The sequence below is a fragment of the Tupaia chinensis genome, unplaced genomic scaffold (genome assembly GCF_000334495.1).
Source record: "Tupaia chinensis unplaced genomic scaffold, TupChi_1.0 Scaffold000121_1, whole genome shotgun sequence".
Taxonomy (NCBI): domain Eukaryota; kingdom Metazoa; phylum Chordata; class Mammalia; order Scandentia; family Tupaiidae; genus Tupaia; species Tupaia belangeri.
In genome coordinates, this window is record NW_006159588.1 from 1,030,269 (window position 1) to 1,051,062 (window position 20,794).

The following is a 20,794-nucleotide window of genomic DNA, read 5'->3' on the forward strand; positions in this document are numbered from 1 at the left end:
ACACACACACACACACACACATTGTGTATATACACCTTCCCATGAAGAGATGGGTATAAATGAAAATAGTCAAAAGTGCCACATGAACATGTTTCAATCAACAATAGACCACATGTCAAATAATAACCCTGTAAGATTATAAGTCTACACCACAGCACCTAGGTGGTAGTAGTCTATACCATATAAGATTGTGTAAGTACACTCTATAATTGCACAACAACTAAATTACATAATGGTGTGTGTGTCAGAACGAATACACCATTAAGCTATACATGACAATTTATATACCCAGATTCAGTTTTTGAAATACTGGCAAAGTTTAAACTCTTCAAACTGAAGTCAGACAATCTGTACAGAGAAAAGGTAACTATGCTTATCCGTAGAAGGAAGGAGGGAAAAGGCAAGATGACTCTAATTCTGACTGCCAGAGACAGACAGAGCACCAGGAAGGAACAAGCACACTCCAGAGCAGTGTGGTCACTCCACAATCCCTTCTCCATCCTGTCAGGATTGGAGGCACAAATACACGTGTTTGTTGTTTGTTTTTTGCTACAGGGTGCATGAGTTCATCAGAGACAGAAAGAGAGATAAAATGATCAGTCGCCCTACAAAGGGGATGACCATCCCATAATCCTTTGTCCTAAAGTCTCCTCTCAACATTTTGAGCACGTATTCACACACAACCAGTGTGCACATACCCAGTGCACATACATGCTTTTTAAGCCAGTAGGGCCAAATTTGAACTGCATGGGTGATCCAGCTCTCCTAACTACCAGGACACAGGGCCAGCCTTATGTTTTTTTTTTCTTTAAGATCTATTTTGAAGGGTAAAGAAAACTGAGCCCTTCAAAGTACTTTTTAAGAAGGATAATTTTCTGGGAACCAGCAGTTAGCGTAATGGCTATGTCGCTGGACTCCCACGTAGTCGACCACGGTTCGCATTCCGGACCTGGTGGCTTAAAACTCACGCTGGGCGCGTGTGCGTGTGTGCCCAAGATCCCGAGAGGAGAATGGAGGAGAAGGGATTGCGGCATGATCATCCCCCCTGGGGGGTGATTTCTCGCTTTCTATCTCTATGTCTCTCTCTGTCTGTCTGGCGAGCGCACGCGCTGTATAGCAAAAAATCTCTCAACAAAAAAAAAGGGTAATTTTCCTTAAAAAAAAAAAAAAAAGACTTATGGTGTTAGCCTAGTTAGCCTATTATTTGTGATATAAACACTATCTTGAATTAAATATTATCTTGACATTTTTAAGCTGTCAATCTTTATAGCTATATATTTTAAAATGTACTAGATCCATTTGTCTGATTCAGGTTTTCTCTATAAATTATCCTCTTCATATTTCTTATTTCAAGATATGCTCAGTCCATTTACTTGTCTACCAGCGCTTCTCAGAAAGTAACCCCTCGGATTACCCTCCCAAAATCTCCCCCATTTCCTTTAGGCAGCCCTGGGGCCATCAGTAATGTGCTCAGGAACTTTCTTGTCCTCGTGTCACAAGCCCAGACCTGTCACCAAGCTGTCTCAGGCATACCAGGAGTCCCTCTGCTGCTCTCAATACTGGTGCTGTCGTACCTCCTGTGGACTCGCCTTTCTCCCTCCCTGAGACATCTATGGCCACATCAATCTCAGGCAGATGAGTCCTAAATTAGGGCTGCCCTCTGCACCTTGCCCCAAGTGAGGCTGGGGTAAATCATTTTGGCTCCAGCTCCTTTACTTATATTCACTTGTTGTTGCGCTTTTGCTCATAATCATCCCCTGGAAAGAAAAAGCCCAAGTCCCCAAGAACAGTTTTTAATAGATAACAACACTTAATTGACTCTCCCGTTTTTTACTGAAATAAGCTTGTATGCATGATGTCCCCTCAGCAGTTACTGAAGGGTCATAAAGCTGAGCGGAAAAAAATCTAACCAATAAATATGATTAGAGCACATTATAGCTTCCATTTATTGAACACTGTAACACATCAAAACATGTGCTAAGAGCCTGTAGTACAGGCAGGCCCCAGAGCACAGTGGTTAAACTGTGTACATAGGATCCAAATCCCAATCCCAGCCCTAGAGGCTGAAAAACATGTATGAAATCTTCCTAGGATGGACAAATGGAGAAAAGAAGATGGAGCTATGATCATGCCCCACTGGGCATTAAGGAGTTCTTTCTTTCTTCCTCATGTGCAAATGGATATGTGAGCATACAAAAATGCCCTTTGGCAAGACAGGATTATAAAATTATTTTTTTTATAAAGGGCCAGGGGAGGTCAGCCAATGGCATGATGGTTGAAGCACTGGAGAGCCGACCACAGTTCAAGTTCTAGACCTGGCAACTTGCTTTCTCGCTCTCTTTCTTTCTCCCTTTCTTTTTCTTTCTCTTTCTCTCTTTCTCTCTTTCTCTCTCTTTCTCTTTCTCTCTCTCTCTCTCTTTCTCTCTCTCTCTCTCTGGTGAGCACATACATGTGCCCTACAGCCCGGCATGAGTTTTAAGCCACTTATTTAAAACAAAACAAAGAACACCTGTAGTACAAGTTCCTCCACCACCACCACATTACTAGGATGAATCTAAGTCTCCTGGGCATCACTTCTCTGGAGCAAGGTGGAGGACACAACTGGCACCCAAACCCAGACCTGTCTGAGCCAAAGTCCAAGATTCTGTGGCTAATTCCCCAACACCATGAACACAGCCAACAGGAAGGAAGTGTCAGATTCTAAAAAGCAAATCTCTACTCTCAAGGACACACACACCCTTTATGATGATCAACCAAAAGACAATTGCATCTTAAAGAATTCCATGTACAGGAAACAAAACAATCAAACCAGAGCTTGTAGTAGTTTTTCTGTTTTTATTACAAAAACATTTAATAAATCAAAAATTAAAGTATCTGTGCTTATTTTTATAAAACTACAAATATCTGAAAGCATTAAATTAAGACACAGGTTTTTTTGTTTTTTGGGGGTATTTTTGTATTTTTGTTTGTTTGTTTGGAGAAAGAGAGTTTTGCTATAGGGAACTTGCACTCACCGGGAGACAGAAAGAGACGGAAAGCAAGAATCAACCCCCAGGAGAAATGGCCACATCGCAATCAATTCTCCTTCATTCTCCCCTCAGGATTTTGGGCAAGCATGCATACACACCCTGAGTTTTAAGTTGCCAGGTCAGGACTCGAACCACGGTCAACTATGTGGGAGTCCAGTGATGTAACCATTACGCTATCTCCTAGCCCAAGACATACTTTTTTTTTTTTTTGAGAGGTTTTTGCTATAGGGCGCTTGTGCTCGCCAGACAGAGAGAGACAGAGAGACAGAAATCAACCCCCCTCCCCCGGGGGGATGGCCATACCGCAATCCCTTCTCCTCCATTCTCGTCTCGGGATCATAGGCATGCACGCACACGCGCCCGGCATGAGTTTTAAGCCACCGGGTCTGGGACACAGTAGACTATGGTTTTCAAACTGCTTTCCATGACACCCCTCGGTCATCCAGAGTTTCCTGAGACTAATGCCCCATTTTTCACTAAAAACCCCTTTGTGTAAAGACTATTTCTCACCGCAGTCTCCTCACTTACGAAAGCCTGCACATATGGCTGGGAAAACTTCTCTTTTCATCTAAATATTCTACCAGGAAATGGGCCACTGATAGCATAAGGGTGAAACTAAGCTGTGGCTGAGTTCTTTGCAGAATGTTTTATCTGGTGCTCTTGTGAGACTCAGGTCTACAAGGTGCACACAGGAAGGAGCTGATGAGGGAAAGCTTCCGGCCACACATACATTTCATCCAGGTCAGCTCTACCTTTTTTCTGTTTTACATGCTGAACTTCTGAGGCAATTTTTAACTCATGAAAAGTTTGAAAACTGTCCTAAGCAAGTGTTTTCCAAGTAGAGATTTATTACAGAAACAATTTTTCCTGGTATATACGTTAATATTCTGTGTAACATTTAGATTCCACTTTTTTGGGGGGGAGGTGGGGATTTTTGCTATAGGGCATATGTGCTCGCCAGACAGAGAGAGACATAGAGACAGAAAGCGAGAAATCACCCCCCAGGGGGGATGGTCACGCCACAATCCCTTCTCCTCCATTCTCCTCTCGGGATCTTGGGCATGCACACACACGCGCCCGGTGTGAGTTTTAAGCCACCAGGTCCGGGACGTGAACCGCAGTCGACTACGTGGGAGTTCAGCGACATAGCCATTACACTAACTGCTGGTTCCCAAGATTTAGATTCCACTTAAGAATTTGCTAAGAACAAGGGTTCTTTTGGGACCAGCAGTTGGCGTAATGGCTATGTCACTGGACTCCCATGTAGTCAACTGCAGTTCGAGTCCAGGAACCGGTGACTTAAATTCATGCCAGGCACGAGTGCATACGTGCCCAAGATCCTGAAAGAAGAATGGAGGAGAAGGAAGGGATTATGGCTTGGCCATCCCCCCAGGGGGTAATTTCTTGCTTTCCGTCTCTCTGTCTCTCTCTGTCTTTCTGGCAGGCATATGCACCCTATAGCAAAAACCTCTCCGAAAAATAATAATAATAATAATAAAAACGAGGGCTCTGCTACTGCTATAAAGTAAAGGGAAGAAGACAGAGGGCGAATTTCATAAAGAGCTTTCTGTCTTGTTAACCATGGCATTATTAATACCTAGCCCAAGGGACCAGCAGATGGTGTAATGGTTATGTTGCTAGACCCATGAGGAGTATGGTTCAAGTCCTGGACCTGGTGGCTTAAAACTCACGCTGGGCATGTGTGCGTGCGTGCCCAAGATCCCGAGAGGAGAATGGAGGAGAAGGGATTGCGGCGTGACCATCCCCCCTGGGGGGTGATTTCTCGCTTTCTGTCTCTGTCTCTCTATCTCTCTGCAGTGTGGCCATCCCTCCTGTGGTGTGATTTCTCATTTTCTGTCTGTCTGTGTCCCTCTCCCTCTCCCTCTCTCTGTCTGTCTGTTTCTCTGGTGAGCACATAGACCCTATAGCAAGAATCTCTCTTTAAAAAAAAAAAAAAAAAAAACACCTGACCCATTACCTGATACATTAACAAAAAGACAAAAAAAAAAAAATTTTTTTAAATAAAACCACAAGTCACTAAACACAGACACAATATTTTATAAAGGATCAAGCACTAATAAAAGAGAAAATCAAAAGCATTTCTAGATTTAAAGTACAGTAACTTTAAAAATTAGTAATGAAAGCCATGCCCATAAAACTGTCTACCTGTATCAAAAATTTTCCAAAGCCAACTTTTCCCAACCAAAAACAATCTTAAATTGTAATAAAATCTTCTGTGGACAGTATCCTCTCCAAGTGGCTAATTACTCAAATAATAATTAAACCATCCATGAGTAAGATAAAGTGGCTTACAGGCTCTACTATAATTGGCTTGTATGTTTTAACCACAATTGACTACGGTAGGATACGGAAGCATGTTCAAGATTTCCTGTGATTGACGTTCAATATTCATCTTCATTACAATTGGAAACTTTATAGTTGGAAACCTTTGTAAGAACTGAGAGGATTCCAAAAGTGCATTTTCAAAGAAACCATGCTACCCAAAGGTAACACAAGCAATATACAAAATAAAATAAGATACACAGCCTTAAGTACTAAAATTAAAACAGTAAATGGTCAAATATTTCTGGAAAAACTTGACATTTCCTGAATAATGTCAACTGTCATCATCGGGTAGGAAGAGAGAAAAACATTACAGTGGTTGAAGATGATGAAGTCAACTCATCTAATTCCTTTTTGAAGCATTCCATTTTCCCCCAAGATGTACTTTGTAAACATATTTTAAGGAAAATTGTTAAATGGAGTTTTTTTTTTAATTTTTTGGAGGGTATCTCTAAAAAAAATTATATCAGAGATTTCACAACTGAGGAACGTTCTAAAGTTATGTTCCATAAACTATGCATGAGTTCTCAAATGAGGAAACCACTTAAGGAGTTCACACAAATAAGTCACTGTGAAGGAGGAATGGACAGACTCACAATTGTCTGTTTTAAATTTGAGGTGTGTTATCTGTAAATTTCTACTATATAATCGTTACAAATATGTTATTGTCACTGAAAAAAATACAGTAAAGTGGGACCAGCAGTTAGCATAATGGCTGTCACTCGACTCCCATGTAGTCGACCGCGGTTCGAGTCCTGGACCTAGTGGCTTAAACTCAAGCCGGGCGCATGTGCGTACATGCCCAAGATCCCAAAAGGAGAAAGGAGGAGAAGGGATTGCAGCGCAGCCATCCCCCCAGGGGGTGATTTCTTGCTTTCTGTCTCTCTGTCTCTGTCTTTCTGGCGAGTGCACGCACCCTATAGCAAAAACAAACAAACAAACAAACAAAAACAGTAAACTATATAAAAATTCCTAACAAAGTTTTCTATAAATTCTAAGATTTCCTATATAGCAGACCAGTCCAATCAAGGTGTTACTCTAATTTTATAGTATTTATCAGTAAGAAACTAAAAAAGAATAATATTATTTGAAAGTCAAGAAAGGCTGAAAGAAATTTGAAGCTTGACATAGTATGATATGCAAGATGTGGTGACTGGAAATCTATGGCATTGCCCTCAAAAAGCTGAAAAATCTGATAGGGGAGAAGAGCAAAATACACGAAACAATAATGAAAACCTCTGAGGGAACAGCCATCCTCTCAGCTAGGCAGGTAAGGACCAGGGAAAACAATGAAGGCAATACACTGAGAGAAGTGAAACCTGGAACCCCGCATACCCTGGAAACTTCAAATGGTTCCAGATATTCTGGCCTTCCATAGCTACATAAGTCAATAAATTATTCTTTTTAGCTAAGCTAGATCATACTGAGTTTCTATCTCTAAGACCAAGACAATCTCTACAAAATATTCTCAATAATGCCAGTTGGTGGCATGGTAGTTAATTGCACAATTCAAGTCCCAGCATGAAAAGACACACTGGGTGCATGTGTATGTGTGCCCAAAATCCCAAAAGAAGAGAGAGATGGAGGACAAGAGCTTAGGATGTTACCATACCCCATGGGAGGTGCTTCTCATCCCCACCCCAGCTCACCCCCACCTCCACCTCTGGTCAGTGTACACATCATCTGGCAAAATTTTTTTAAAATCTAATCTAGGGGTCTGGCAGGTGGTATGGTGGTTAAGGGCACTGGACTCCCACATGGCCAACCAGAGTTCAAGTCCCAGACCTGGCGACTTGCTTCTTTCTCTCGCTCGCTTACTCTCCCCACCCCCAGTAAAATTTAAATAAATAAATAAAGCAAAATAAAATAATTCTAAAAAATCTCAATCTAGGGAAATACAATACAAACATAATTTCTTAAATAAATATAAATTCAAATTAATACATGGAATTTTTTTTTTTTTTTTTGGAGAGGTTTTTGCTATAGGGCGCGTGCGCTCGCCAGACAAACAGAGAGAGACATAGAGACAGAAAGCGAGAAATCACCCCCCAGGGGGGATGGTCACGCCGCAATCCCTTCTCCTCCATTCTCCTCTCGGGATCTTGGGCATGCACGCACACGCGCCCGGCGTGAGATTTAAGCCACCGGGTCCGAGACGCGAACCACGGTCGACTACGTGGGAGTTCAGCGACATAGCCATTACGCTAACTGCTGGTTCCCAATGGAAATTATTTTTTAAAGTAAAAATGGGTTACCCTGAGCTAAGGAGGAAGACTAAGGAGAACTGTGCTAATTTGAAAGCTAGGTTCACACTCTGCCTCTCTTTTCTCAATCCTAGCAGATTCTTCTCTGATAGTTTTGACAGACAAACTATCCTTAACTCCTGACAAGAACTGACTAGCTGCTTGCAATATTCTTCACTGAGGGGGACAGAATTTAAACAAATGTCTAATGGAAGACTCATCACCTATTCCCTAGAGGGAGACGAAACCCTCTGTTGAGTACAATGCATTCTTTATAAAATGTGAGGTTTTTAACTCTGACTTCAAGAGCAGTTTCCAAGTAGACTATCTAAAAAATAAATCTAAACTGCGAAAGAAATGAAGTCGATCCAAGGGTTTCTCTCAGCTGCACCTCCAAAGGAATACAAATACATGCATACATACACATATGAGATATCTATTTGTGTGTGTGTGAATGTGTGTGTGTGTGTGTTATATTATCAACAATTGTAAGGCTACAATCTAGCTACATCTTGCCCTTTTGAAAATCTTCTCTCCTATGCATGAGAGGCATGTGTCCCTTTTTAGTTCTCATTAATAGACAGCTGGAGTAAAAACTGGACAAGCAGGCTTTCCTCTTTCCTGTCCCTTCATCTTTACTCTTCCTCTCTTGAAATCTATATAAAGTCAAACAGAAAGAAGTTCCAATCCCAGCAGTGAGACACTTAGGGCTCTAAGTAAGTCTCAGGGACCTAATTTAAAAATGGGACAAAATTAAAAATAACAACAGTGACCCACCAACCTGACACATCTGTGGTCGAGGTTGCTGGAAATGGCTTCTTAAAATGATTAGTAGTTTCTGGCACACACAAAAAGACTTCACTAAACAAAATGGAGTCAAATGGAGTCACCAAAGACAATCAACACACTTAACAACCCTTCTCAAGCCCTCATGGAAAAGTAAGTTTATAAAAACTTACCTTTTGGGGTCAGAAAGGTAACTATAAATCTATTTACAAACTTAGCTACTGAAGTGCAATCACAAAGTCACTTTTCTGCACACTCAAATCATAGAACAAGTTTTAGAAAACAACAGTATACTCTGGGTGGAAAATCTCATTTTGTATGCTGTAATGATGTACAGTGAATGAATGCAAATAGATAAATTGGAAAAAAAAAAGGTTAAGAAAACAAACATTAAAAAGTGTTTTTTTAAAACTAATATCTGATGGACAACTTAAGTAGTATGAAAATAAGGGAGATAAATATGGGAAAAAATAGTAAATTAGGCAAAATACTTTGTGAACTACTACATGTTCTACAATAATTGGCAAGGCTAACAGTGCTAATGCAAAAATGCATCTTTTCCAATGACCCACTAGAATGGTACAGCATCTGCATAAAACCTATGCATTTCTTCCATGTACTTTCATTCATCTCCAGATTACCTATAATGCCTAATAAAATATAAATGCCATGTAAGTTGCTGCTGCTCTATATTGTTTAGAAAATGATAAGAACAAAAATTCTGTAATAGCACAGAGACACATGACAAGTCAAACTTGAAGAAACTATTGACTGAAGAATGATTTATTTTCATAAAGTTATGAAAATAATATTAGTTAAGAATATTTGTATAGTTTATAAAACACTTTCATACATAGTAGAGCCCTGGACTCTCCAGGATGTACTATAAGTTGAAAGAGAATAAATCATTCCTCCATTTGGCAGTTAAAGAAACTCATAATGGGGAACCAGCAGTTAGCGTAATGGCTATGTCGCTGGACTCCCACGTAGTCGACCATGGTTCGCGTCCCGGACCCGGTGGCTTAGAACTCATGCCAGGCACGTGTGCGTGTGTGCCCAGGATCCCAAGAGGAGAATGGAGGAGAAGGGACTGCGGTGTGCCATCCCCCCTGGGGGGTGATTTATCGCTTTCTGTCTCTCTGTCTCCGTCTTTCTGGCGAGCGCACGCGCCCTATAGCGAAAACCTCTCTAAAAAAAAAGAAACTCACAATGAAAGAAGGAGTATAGTGATTCGCCCTAGTCACTCAGTTGGTAAGTGATACATTGGGATTTTAAAACAAGTCCGTAGGCTATCAAGTCAATATTCATTCCAAGAAAATAAATACTTAACCACTGAATGCCAAACCAGTTTTCTATCTGCTTACTCCAAGGATTCTATTTTCCTTAAACCTTCATGTCAAAAATGTGTAAATAATTCAAGTCCTCTATGGTCTCATCAACACAAACCTGTATTGATAAATACTTGCTTGGCAAATCTGCCACACATAGTGGCTAGAAATGTATGTCTCAGGGCTTTTGCCTGGAGCTGTATGTATCTGCAGTTACCCAGGAATCTCAGGAAATTTGGTGTTCTTAATAGTTACTCTCTAGACAACAATCTTTATAAAACATTCTGTTTCCTTGCCTACCGAGAATAGATTAGCCAAAATAGATTAGCACTATTCTGATTCAAGACGAGATTTACAGGGCATCAACCCTTTACCCAGTCCCCACAAGTTATTAAGCGTGGTGGCCTAAGGCAAAAAGTAGGACCCCAACTTCAAGGCATGCTCAGGCAATTGGGGGTGGGAGGTTGTGAGTGGAGGTAGGGGGTGACCATAACCACTGTAAGACACAAAAACAGATGCCTGAGGTAGGAGTAGCATGCGGGCAAGGGTCTTCAGGCAAACCCTACTGGACTAGGGCAGATGAGGGCAGCATGGACCCAGAAGTAAGGAGGGAACCTTTGCAACAATCACACCCAGAACTTGCTACTTCGGGGTACCAAGAGGAGGGAGTAGATGAAAATGAGGTCAGAGAGAAGGAAGAGAACCCACTACAAGGACAGACTTGCCTTGCACAGGAGGCCACTTCCTAGAGAAATGTAAAGGCAAATGTCCCTGAGTGAAGAGTAGATGCAACATGGGGAGGACAACCAGACAAGAAACGTGCACATTCACACTGGACTACAGAACCTCCCTCGCTACAGCAACTGCTCATTCTAAGTAGCTAAAATCATTCCTGTGACTCTGATCGCCAATTACAAAATTAGTTGAAGATCTGAAGATCAGCACTGAAGATCATTCTGGCTGACTTTGTGATATTGTGGGTAGGAAAACTGGGTCCACAGAAGTACTGTTATTTATCAAATGCCCCACACATCAGAAGCATGACAGGATTCTGATGGTTGGTCTATCCAGTCAAAGCTGTACGGAGCACACTGCCTACCTCCCAGTATTTACACTAATATGTACTGCTTCTACCACCTTTCAAAGTTCACTTCTATTATGTTATGATGATTACTAAAATGAATTTTAGTGATAATAAAGTTTACCTCAAAATTATGTATGCAGGGTAGTATGAGCTTTCATAAATCTACCGGGAAATATTCTTATAGTCATTTATATCACTTTTCCTACAGCAGTTATCTTAGAAAATGGAATGTAGATTAGCTGTCATAACTCACTGCTGTGTTTTATTATTTTATCATTATAAATAATAGTCAAGGTTAAAGATAATAGTGATCATATAAATCTAGCCTTAATGCATATAATGGAGTCTATATGCTTAATAACTAATAAAGTAATTAACTGCTAAAAATATACATGCTGGGAGAAAGAAATATTTTGAACAAGGACATAATTATTCTCATTCATAATAGCAGTGAGGACACAAGACTAAAATCTTAAGAACACAAGACTCTAGAATCTGTCTTATCCCTGCATTGAAGAAATATTCTTCTCTAAGTGATCTTGAGGCAACAACATCAACCTGTTCCCAAGAGAAGTTAAGACAATCATCTTCCTTAAAAGAAAGCTGATGGCACATGCTACATGTTGAATTTTATCTGTTTCACTTCATTTTATCCACACTGAAAAAATTGTCAGAAACATCATCAAGATAACAATGTCACTGAGAAACGGGCCAGGAGACTATGCACAGTTTAAAATATGTCTCCTAGGCACCCCCAGGTGCTGCAAGCAGCAGAGCACCACAGTATGGTAGCCGGGCCCACCTGGGAGAACCAGGTTTGGTTCCTGGCCCAACCTGTTAGGGTAGGCACCTGTGGTCCTAGCTAACCGGGAGGATGGGGCAGGGGGACCATAACATTGTCAAAATGCCTCTCTCTCTCATAAAAATTAACAAATTAGTAAAGTAAATATTTCACACGGTCTGTCAAAGCTAAGTCCCAGAAGTACTAAAGGATGGCATTCAACAGATTCTCAGTAGAGTTAAAGAAATATGACAGACAGACTCACACAGGTCCTTAAGCATGTACTCATAGTGAGGTCTCCACAAACACCTGAGTATGGCCTAATCCCTTCTGTCCCAAAGCCCTCTGAATCCTAGCATAGTTCAGCTTGATTGTGACATTGCAATAGCAAAATGCTAAGAATTTACCTAATGAAACATGCAGCAATGCATCTTAAAATGACAGCTTCCCTTACTTTGTTTTAGATCATAAAACTCCACAGCAAATTAGGAACTGCCTGGATTTCTCTTATATGTCCTAGATTCATTGCTCATCCAGCTAAAATCTTACATCCAAGCCAGTCCCATAGCCTAGTAGTCAAGAGAGCCAGATCCCACATGACCCACCTAGTTTGTGTATGTCCGAAGTCCCAGTAGGAGAAAATGAAGGAGAAGGGATTGCAGCATGACCATGCCCCCCTGGGGAGGGGGGGGAGGTGCTTTCTTCCCCTCTAACTCAGTCTCTCTCTCTCTGCTCCTCCTCTTTGGTGAGCACACACATCCTTTGGCAATTTAAATAAAGAATACCTTACTCCCAATTAAACGTCATTTTTTATTACTCAGTACATGTAAACTTTTTGGATAAGGTTTGGAACTTCACACTTCACCAAATGATAAAACCTCAAAGGGAAGTAATGGTAAGATGAAGCTTGATACTGTGCATTGTATTTCACATCTCAGTCAACAGGAGAACTGGACTTGAAGTCATTATCTTCAAATTAGAGGCAAGAGAGGTAGACTGATACAAACTCCCGAAGAGTACCAATGCTGCTGAGAAGCCTCAGAAACACATTTCCTGGGTTGCCCAGCAGATCACTGGTATGCTTTTAACTGCATGGTAAGTCTGCATGCTCCTATGGTAAGGAAAATGGATCTGACATGTAAATTCTTCTATGACTAAAAACAAGGAAAATGAGTTGAAGGAATTGGCTAACTATAAAATACATCAGGTTGACTGATAAGCTAATAATTACAAATAAGTAGTGAATGTACCATATAATGCATTTCACAAACAGCACATCTTAAAAATCATTGCTCACGGGAACCAGCAGTTAGCGTAATGGCTATGTCGCTGGACTCCCACATAGTCGACCGCGGTTCGTGTCCCGGACCCGGTGGCTTAAAACTCACGCCGGGCGCATGTGCGTGCATGCCCAAGATCCCGGGAGGAGAATGGAGGAGAAGGGATTGCGGCATGACCATCCCCCCTGGGGGGTGATTTCTCGCTTTCTGTCTCTATGTCTCTGTCTGTCTGGCGAGCGCATGCGCCCTACAGTGAAAATCTCTCCAAAAAAAAAAAAAAGATTAAAAAAAAAAAAATCATTGCTCACAAAGATGAAGAATCTCAAAAACTCAGGAAACAACTAGCTAAAATGACATATATGGGTCATATGGTGGTGTGATGGTTAAGTCATGGCCGACTGGGAGGGTGCGGTCCCAGCAGCTGGAAGAACACCAGGTACATGACCGTGCATTCCCAGTATCCCCAAAAGAGGGAGAAATGAAGTAGACAGGATTATGGCCATGACCATCCCCTATGGAGGATAATTTCTCACTTTTCTCTTTCTCTTTTCTCTGTGTATGTGTGTGCGGACGTGCGTGCGGACGTGCACACGTGCATGCCTCTAATGGGCACACATGCCCTCTAGTAAATTTCTTTTGAAAATACATATTAACGTTAATAAGTGAACAGTCTAATTGTTTTCTTCACACCAATCAGGGGGTGTAACCAGGCCTGATTTTTCACTCCTGTCCCTCCTGTTCCCATATACTGAATGGAACTATATTTAAAGGAGACTAATCTAGAAATCAACTTTTTAGGGCTGGCAGGTGGCATGGTGGTTAAGGAGCTAGACTCCAACATAGTCTTCTATGGTTTGAGTCTGGGACCGGGCAACTTGCTTTCTTCCTTGCGACCAGGCATCTTGCTTTTTTACTTTCCCTTTCTTTCTCTCTCTGGTCAAATTAAGAAAAAATAATAAATAAAATTAGAAAAATAATTATTTTCAAATAAATCAACATTTCTTCTGTGCCTCCCCGATGTGTTTCAACTAATGCTCAAAGAAGTCAAGCTGCTTAATTCTTCAGCACTAAAACATCTAGCAATCAATGGCCCAGCGAATGTTCTGCAAGGAACATGTATAAACAAGTCACCAGCCTCATGGTTTCTGAACAAAACCCTGGGCAGGGTGAAAGACAATCAAAAATGTCCTTATACCTCACATAAATCTGAAGCCACCAAATCAGAGTCCTCTTCAATATGTGTATAATGCCTAAATTTCAAAACTACAAAGTCAAGAAATATTAAATGAGTAACTTGCCAAGACTTGGGCTCGCCGAAGTGGAGATAATTAATGCTGTAGAGGTCCATGTCTTCGGTGTGCCATGCAAATGTGGTTTTCCACATGCCAAAGTAGAGATAAGGAGTATTTACACCCTCAATAGAAATACCGCACTCTTCTTCAACAACATCCAAGACGGTATTTAGGCGAGCAATGTTCCATTCATCCACACCCTGGAACCAGGAATGAGAGAGAGAAAGCAAATGTTAATAAACTGAAAAAGATAATATTTAATAATCAAGCCACTATCTGCTGAAACCATTACACTTTACCATTTTAATTCCATAAAATGTAAAGCATAATCATTATCCAAGAGCCACACACAAAAATCCATTATTATTAATCTAAGATTACTACCAGCAAGAGATTCTATGTAACTACTTGTACAAAATCATACCAGATAACTTCCTGATTCCAAATAGAAATTAAAGTTAAGGCCCACTTACCACTTCCTGTCAGACAATTGTTAAATACATCTCTGTCATGCCTCCTCATACTAACTGTTTAAATTTATTATAACACAGTTTCCTGAGTCCAGCAGGTGGCATGATGGTTAAGGTGCTGAGCTCTCACATGGCTGAAGTCCCAAACCTGGCAGCTTGCTTTCTCACATTCTCTTTCTCTCTCTCTGATTCTCTGCGGTCAAATTAAAAATTGTAAAAAATGAAATAAAATTTTCTTTAAAAATAACAATAATACAGTTCCAAACATTCTAATTACTGGAGCCTGCCGGTGGCATTGTGGTTATGCCATATAGATCCCATGTTCCCCATGGGGTGTGCGGGCTCTCTCTCGCTCTCTCTCCCTCCCTCCCTCTCCCTCTCTTGGCCCCCCCTTCTGTCTCCATGTCTCTCTCTGGTAAGAGCATACACCCTCTAACAAATTAAAAAACAAAAAAATACTAGTTATTAAAAAACTGTTACCATTATTCTAAACCACAGACCACTGTGTTTCTACTGGTCCTTCAACTATTAATCTTTGTGTTGATGAGAAAGCTTAAGCACATAATGCCTTGTTAAAGATATAATCCAAATATCAATAAAATTAGAATAATGTAGTTTTATAACAGTACCCTTACAGAGCTGATGATGGGAATGCAGAGAAAAACAGAGGGGGCGGGGGGGGGGGGGGAAGGGGAATGGGGGGTGGGGGGGGGGGGGGGGGGCAAGGGAAAAGGCTAGAGCCACTGCTCTGAGAGCTAAAATGGTCAGTGAAGATGGGAGATTTTTAGCACATTATAGTCCATTTATTTACTATAGTACACAACTACCTAGAAATTTATTTATCTGTTTACTTACTTACTTCCTTCTTCCATGAGAGAGAGAGAGGACAGGCACCCCCAACAGGATCACCACACTGCAACTGAACCCTCACTTCACTCACCCCAACACTGGCACGTGCACACATGCCTGCTGTGTACACAGAAACCCCAGGATACAAACCAAGAATCTTCCCAGGATCCAAATGCATTACCACTGTGCCACAATCTGGCCCAAAATGTTTACAAAACATGTATTTTTTTCCACGTATGTTTCTCATAATCAATTTCTAAATATCAGAGACAGGACACATCTCTGTGTAATGACAAGGCAATTGCAACCTTCAAAGCCCTTTCAGCCTCCTTACATAGTCACTAAAGAGGAGCTTTAGATTCATTCAAGTCTACCGACTAGGGCTCTCCAGTAACTGCACCAATGGCCTCAATATATAACTTATCCTAACATTCTCTTTATACACTAAAGTCTAGCATTTCCTTCATATACTACAAGCTTTTAGAGTTGCTCTGCATTCATTTGGGCTGTAAATGATTCTCTTATCATTGTGCTAATCTTACTTATTCAAGCTTTTGGGTTAGGAAAATTATTGATGGAGCAGTTAATGAAGCTCTGCCTCAGGTAACATAATTGAAAATGCCAGTGGACATAATTTAACTCCCAAATTCCCCTAAGTAGTCACTTTATCTACAACTCAATCCCAAAATGAGAAGTTCACTGTTTGCAAAGTGGTCAAAGAAAGTATCCTTTTAAAGAAGATTCTAGATGCCAACTTATGAAACCTCATAAAAGTTCAATGAAATTATGTAAAATATTTTATCTCACTCTATTTATAGTGATGCAATCTCTTAACTCTAGTCCAATCAGACTTCAGTCCAATCACTCTAATAATAGAGTCCTATTTAAAAGTCATTACCGAAGCAATGGATCTGAAGTAATAAATGAGCGCCATATTATAGGAACCATTTTTAAACTGAATGAGCTTGCAAATTTTGATACAAATATCCCTCTGAAATTCCTACATATGGAGACATCTAAGTTTTATTTCTGATGACACTTTCTTTCAAAAATAACTGAGGCTGAATCCTTTGACATCCTAGACATGTGGACATACGTGGAAGCGAGTAAGGAACAAAGAGTGTCGGCAAAAGGCCCAGACTAACCCCAGCTCTGCCATTCTCCAAGGGGAAAGTGGGATGGTTTTCTGAGCTTCAATTCTTTCTTCATGGAAACATGAGGGTTCCAGCTCCCTCCCAGAGTAGCTTGTGTACTAAATAAGGTGATGGACATGAAATCTTGGGAAAATAAAACTTAGTAATTCTTAGAAAGGATGTAATATACTACTCCCCCATTCTCTACTAAGCCTTGGTAGAAAGTCTCCCCAAAACAACAACCATGAAAAGCAATAACAAAATCTGTTGAGAACCAGCCAGTGGTGTGGTGGTTAAGGCAGCTGGATCCCACTTGGCCGGCTGTGCTGTTTGAGTCCTAGACCCAATAGCTTGAAAAACATGTGGGGGGGCAAAGGGGACATAGTTGAGGAGCTGAACTCTATGTTGCTGACTGTGTTTCAAGTCTCAGACTCAGCAGCTTGAAAATCACACCAGACACATTTGTGTGCATGTCCAAAATCACAGGATGAAAATAGAGAAGAACTGTGGCATGGCCATCTCCTCTGGGGGGTGATTTCTCACTTTCACTCTCAATGTCTGTCTCTCTCAGGCAAGTATACATGCCCCATGGCAAAAATCTAAAAATAACTTTTGTACAAAAGGAAAACATGATGGGCACATGTGCATGCTTGCATGCCCAGAGGCACGGGAGGAGAATGGAGAAGGGATTATGGTGTGGCCATCCCCTGGGGAGTAATTTCTCTTTTTCTCTTGCTATCTCTCTCTCTCTGTCTCTGGCAAGCACATGTGCGCTATGGTTCACTACCAAAGTTCTCCCCGTTAATCGGCAAACATTTTGTAATCAGTTTCTTTAATCTTATCATAATGCTGAAATTTGAATTTCTTAATTGAAGAGTAAATATACAGTAACATATAGACCTCCTTCCTTGAAAATTAGAATAGAGAAGGCAATGTCCTCAGTTACAAAACTATTATCTATCCAGCTAATCACAATTCTTTGTAACCAATCCCTTTACCAACACAGCCACTGGCTCCATGTTTTATAGCTCATTTGGACATGGTGCTTCTCATTACCTTATTATTATGAATCTTGTGTAATCTGTTAAGTTTTTGGTTTTTTTTTTTTTTTTACTAGAATTAAATAAATTTAAAACACTCACTCTTGGGGCCACCAGATGGCATGGTAGCCAACTGCAGTTCAAGTCCAAGAAACAATGGCTTGAAAATCATGCTGGGCATATGTACATATGTGCCTAAAATCCCAAGGGGAAAATGGGGAACGAGGGACTACACCATAGTCATCCCCTCTGGGGGATGATTTCTTACTTTCCCTCTGCCTCTCCCTGGCAAGTGCCCTAAAGCAAAAATTTTTTAAAAATTTTTAAAAATTTAAAAATCTTAGATATTATTTAAGGACAAAAATAAGCTTTTTGATTGGTTTAACTTAAATTTAATAATTTCACTAACATCCCATTCTGGGACCCTTATCACCGCCTAGTCAACATCTACACTACAGTACAAGATTTCAGATAGAAGACCATCCAATGAGCCTCTACTAATTTACTTATTACGTAAAGCTAGCATAATGTAAATTGATATTACAAAATCATACAGCTATTGAAGTTTCAAAGGTAATATAAATGGAGAAAGAAACATAAAATTTAGTTTTTTAAAGAGATAAAAATTCCATCAATTTTATACTATAATGTGTAATGTTCTTCCCATAGTATAAGAATTCTGCCTTTCATTCGCTAAAAAAGCTCTGGTTCACACTTTATAATATAGATGCCTAAACTATGCCAGATTCAATCAAATAAAAGACTGCAGAAAGCTCAGAATCCTGGCACTGGGACTAGATCTCTGACGTTTGAGGTGGAATACCTGGCTGCAGGCAGAAGTAACCCCAGTCCTCTGAGGAAAGCCATTTGGGTCTGGACATTTTTTACAAATTACTATCAAGCATACAACCAGCGATCACTGAGCATATCTGAGGCACACCCTGGAAAAAGCTAACAGGAAGAACTAATAAACCCACACCTGCCTCCACGGGACTGTCCATGTTAACTAGCCAGAGCCAGACCAAAGAATATGAAATGTCTAAAGAATTTAAAAATTCAATCATAAAAACAAACAAATAAAAAATACCATTTGGAATGACCAGCCTGGTTTGCAGAAAGAATAAATTTCTAGAAAAGTGATGTATCACTACTGAACTAAAACTCAATGAAAATTTAGACCATTAACACACAGTATAGGGGAACCAGCAGTTAGCGTAATGGCTATGTCGCTGGACTCCCACATAGTCGACCACGGTTCGCATCCCGGATCCGGTGGCTTAAAACTCACGCCAGGCGCGTGTGCGTGCGTGCCCAGGATCCCGAGAGGAGAATGGAGAAGGGATTGCGGTATGACCATCCCCCCTGGGGGGTGATTTCTCGCTTTCTGTCTCTATGTCTCTGTCTGTCTGGTGAGCGCACGTGCCCTATAGCGAAAATCTCTTAAAAAAAAAAAAAAAAAAAAAAAGCACAGTATAATCCAAAAATTTTAGTTAAGCAATACTGAAGATATAATATGTCTAGAATCCTAAGACAGAATCTAATCATTGTCCCAGGAGAAATGAAAAATACATAAAACTGGGACCAGCAGATGGCATAATGGCTATGTCGCTGTACTCCCATGTAATCGACTGGGGTTCAAGTCCCAGACCCAGTGTCTTAAACTCACGCTGGACACGTATGCATGCATGCTCAAGATCCAAGAGGAGAATGGAGGAGAAGGGATTGTGGCATGGCCATCCCCCCCTGGGGAGGTGATTTCTAGCTTTCTGTCTTTCTTTCTGGTGAGCATATGTGCCCTATAGCAAAAAACTCCCAAAAAAAGTACATAAAAAACTAAATAAAATAATTTATAAAAATGTTAATAAAATCATATACTTTTTTTGAAGAGATTTTTACCTCAGGGTGCATGTGTTCACCAGAGAAAGAGAGAGAGACAGTGAGAGGGAAAGTGAGAAGTAGCCCCCCCATGAGGGTTACACTGCAATCCCTTTTCTCACTCTCCTCCCAGGATCTTGGGCATGCACACACACATGTTCAGCATGAGTTTCAAGCCACCAGGTCAAGGACTGGGACTACAGTAGGCCATATGAGAGTCAGACAAAGTAATCGCTACTATCTGTTGGACCCAAGATCATATACATTAAACCTCTGTTAATTAAAAGATTTTGAAAATCAGAAACAAAATATTAAAAAGGGTAGTCACACTAGAGCAAATAATTAAATGAATGCAACTGGCACTGTCTTGGCATCTTGAATATATAAAGAATTGCAAATAAGGGGCCAGTAGGTGCCACAGTGGTTACGGGAGCTGGGTTCACACATGGTTAACCATGGTTAAAGTCCCAGATCTGGCAGCTTGCTTTCTTACATTCTCTCTCTGTCCCTCTCAGGTCAAATTTAAATAAATAAATAAAGTTAAATAATATATTTTTCAAAAGGAAAAAAAGAATTCCAAATAAAAATAAAAGAACTCAAATAATATAATTTTTAAAATAGCAGAGGATATTTCACAAAGGTGGGAACACAAATAGCCAATCAATACATGAAAAGGCATTTTATGTCATCTGTAATCAGAGAAATGCTGATTCACACTAGACACAGTAAACAATATTAAGTGTCAAAGAGTATGTAGATCAACCTCTCAGAGCTGGTGATGGGTTCACAAAAATACTGGCATATACAATAAAGGGGCCAGCAGATGGCAGAGTGGTCACGTCTATAGACTCCCACATGGCTGACCGAGGTTCAAGTCCTGAACTCACTGGCTTAAAACTCATGCCAGGTACCTGTGTGAGCATGACCAAGTACCTAGGAGGAGAAGGGAGGAGAAATAACTGGCGTGGCCATCCCTCTCAGGTGGTGATTTCCCACTGTCCACCTCTCTCTCTCTCTCTCTGGCAAACACAAGCACCCTAAGGAAAAAGCCTCCAATTAAAAAAAAAAAAAAAGAAATATAGAATAAAAAATGAGTGAATTTGTTATGGGACCAGCAGTTAGCATAATGGCTATGTCACTGGACTCCCATGTAGTCGACTGCAGTTCGCGTCCCGGACCCAGTGGCTTAAAACTCACGCCAGGTGCATGTACATGCGTGCCCAAGATCCCGAGAGGAGAATGGAGGAGAAGGGATTGCAGC

The 20,794-nt window shown here is 40.7% G+C and overlaps 1 protein-coding gene across 3 annotated transcripts in view; it reads right to left on the reverse strand.

The window, feature by feature from the left end:
* KDM4C (lysine demethylase 4C) overlaps positions 1–20,794 on the reverse strand; it is a 452,171-nt gene that overhangs the window by 346,383 nt on the left and 84,994 nt on the right. For all 3 annotated transcript variants that reach the window (XM_014586260.2, XM_027770291.1, XM_006144466.3), the window contains one exon: positions 14,173–14,366. In XM_014586260.2, the coding sequence (XP_014441746.1) occupies positions 14,173–14,366 (194 nt within the window). The remainder of the gene's footprint in view (positions 1–14,172; positions 14,367–20,794) is intronic.